Source organism: Condylura cristata, unplaced genomic scaffold, assembly GCF_000260355.1.
Source record: "Condylura cristata isolate star-nosed mole 26May11 unplaced genomic scaffold, ConCri1.0 scaffold00015, whole genome shotgun sequence".
NCBI lineage: Eukaryota > Metazoa > Chordata > Mammalia > Eulipotyphla > Talpidae > Condylura > Condylura cristata.
In genome coordinates, this window is record NW_004567116.1 from 36006938 (window position 1) to 36008292 (window position 1355).

A 1355-nucleotide genomic window follows, 5' to 3' on the forward strand; every position below is an offset into this window, starting at 1 on the left:
TTACAAGACTAGGAACTGGAACTAGAACCACTGTAATTGGAAAGTTCTCACAGCAAAGTGAGATAGAAGCATGAGAACAATTCATAAAGCTTTTCACCTATGACTTCCCCTCTGTTATATTCCAATAATGACCTCAAGCCTGCAGCACTGGGGCCAACTCTGAGCCAAAAAAGAGCAACTGGGTATGTCTCCACGTTCACACAGCCAGACTACTACTGACCACACCCTCACCCTCTGCCAGTGGACACTGACCACAAAACCATGAGTCATGACCTAACTTCCCCCAGTAGAGTCAAAGACACAAACCTGTGAAGGGAATGGAACAGAGAATTCACTGCCATCCTGGCCAATGTCCCTCCATATGAAGCTTTCCCCCAAAGATCCATTCCTCCCTGATATGCTCTTTTCAATCCCCACCTCCATGGGGAAATGATAAAGAAAAGGATAATCAAATTGTTGGGGGTGACCAAAGATTTACTGACAAGGACTGAATTAGGGTGGTAAAGAATTTTGCCTTGCATCCAAGCTTGATAAAGTGGTAATAAAACTGATCTTGAGATCCTGGAGGGGACTAGCTGAAGGTGACAGCAAACTGGGCCTCACATTAAGGACACAGCGATGAGTCACCTTTGAAATGTGAAACTAGATCTATATAAAAGACCCTTTCCACCTTATTGAGTTGGCAATAGCTGCGGACCCTACTCTAGGAACTCCGTCTCAGCTGCTGTCTGGGAGCAATAAACTCTGCTTGCTCAGCCTCTCTGCCTTTTACTTTCCTTTCTTGTGGCAGGTCACAGAAGTTGGGACAAAACACAAATGACTCTGGGATATGTTAATGAACAGATAACAAAAAGGTAGATAGGGAGTTCCTTGAGTTATCACCCAAGTTCTACCAGATTTCTGTCTAAATCCCTCAAAAAGAACCTCTTCCTACCTCCCAGTAAGTTCTCCTTTCTTTGAGTTCAGCTTCCAATTGTCCAACTTGCTGCAACTTTTTCCTCATTTGCTTCAGGGTTCCCTGGAGCTTCCCCTGTGAGAGGGGAATCAAGCCGGAGTCAAGCTATGGGTTTTTATAAATATCTGAATAAATGTAACAGAGAAAGCAATCAGACTGTTCTCCAAACATAAAAGAATCACAGAAACTGAAAATAAAGAGAATCTGTAACTTAGAAGAAAGTCTGAAGTGTGAATGTATTAAGAGAGAAGTGTGAGAAGTCACCAACCCTTCCCCAAGGGAGATGGATTCTATTTGTCCTTGAAGAAAAATGTGATCCTGAAGCAAAGACATAATTATCTCAATCTACCCAGTCCCTCAATTATACATCATATGCAAAGGGAAATGATGGCTTTTCATG

The 1355-nt window shown here is 42.7% G+C and overlaps 1 protein-coding gene across 2 annotated transcripts in view; it reads right to left on the reverse strand.

Annotated features, from left to right (window-relative positions):
• Positions 1 to 1355, reverse strand: part of LOC101620936 (tripartite motif-containing protein 34-like) — an 18421-nt gene that overhangs the window by 8086 nt on the left and 8980 nt on the right. For both annotated transcript variants that reach the window (XM_012725051.1, XM_012725050.1), the window contains exon 4: positions 935 to 1030. In XM_012725051.1, the coding sequence (XP_012580505.1) occupies positions 935 to 1030 (96 nt within the window). The remainder of the gene's footprint in view (positions 1 to 934; positions 1031 to 1355) is intronic.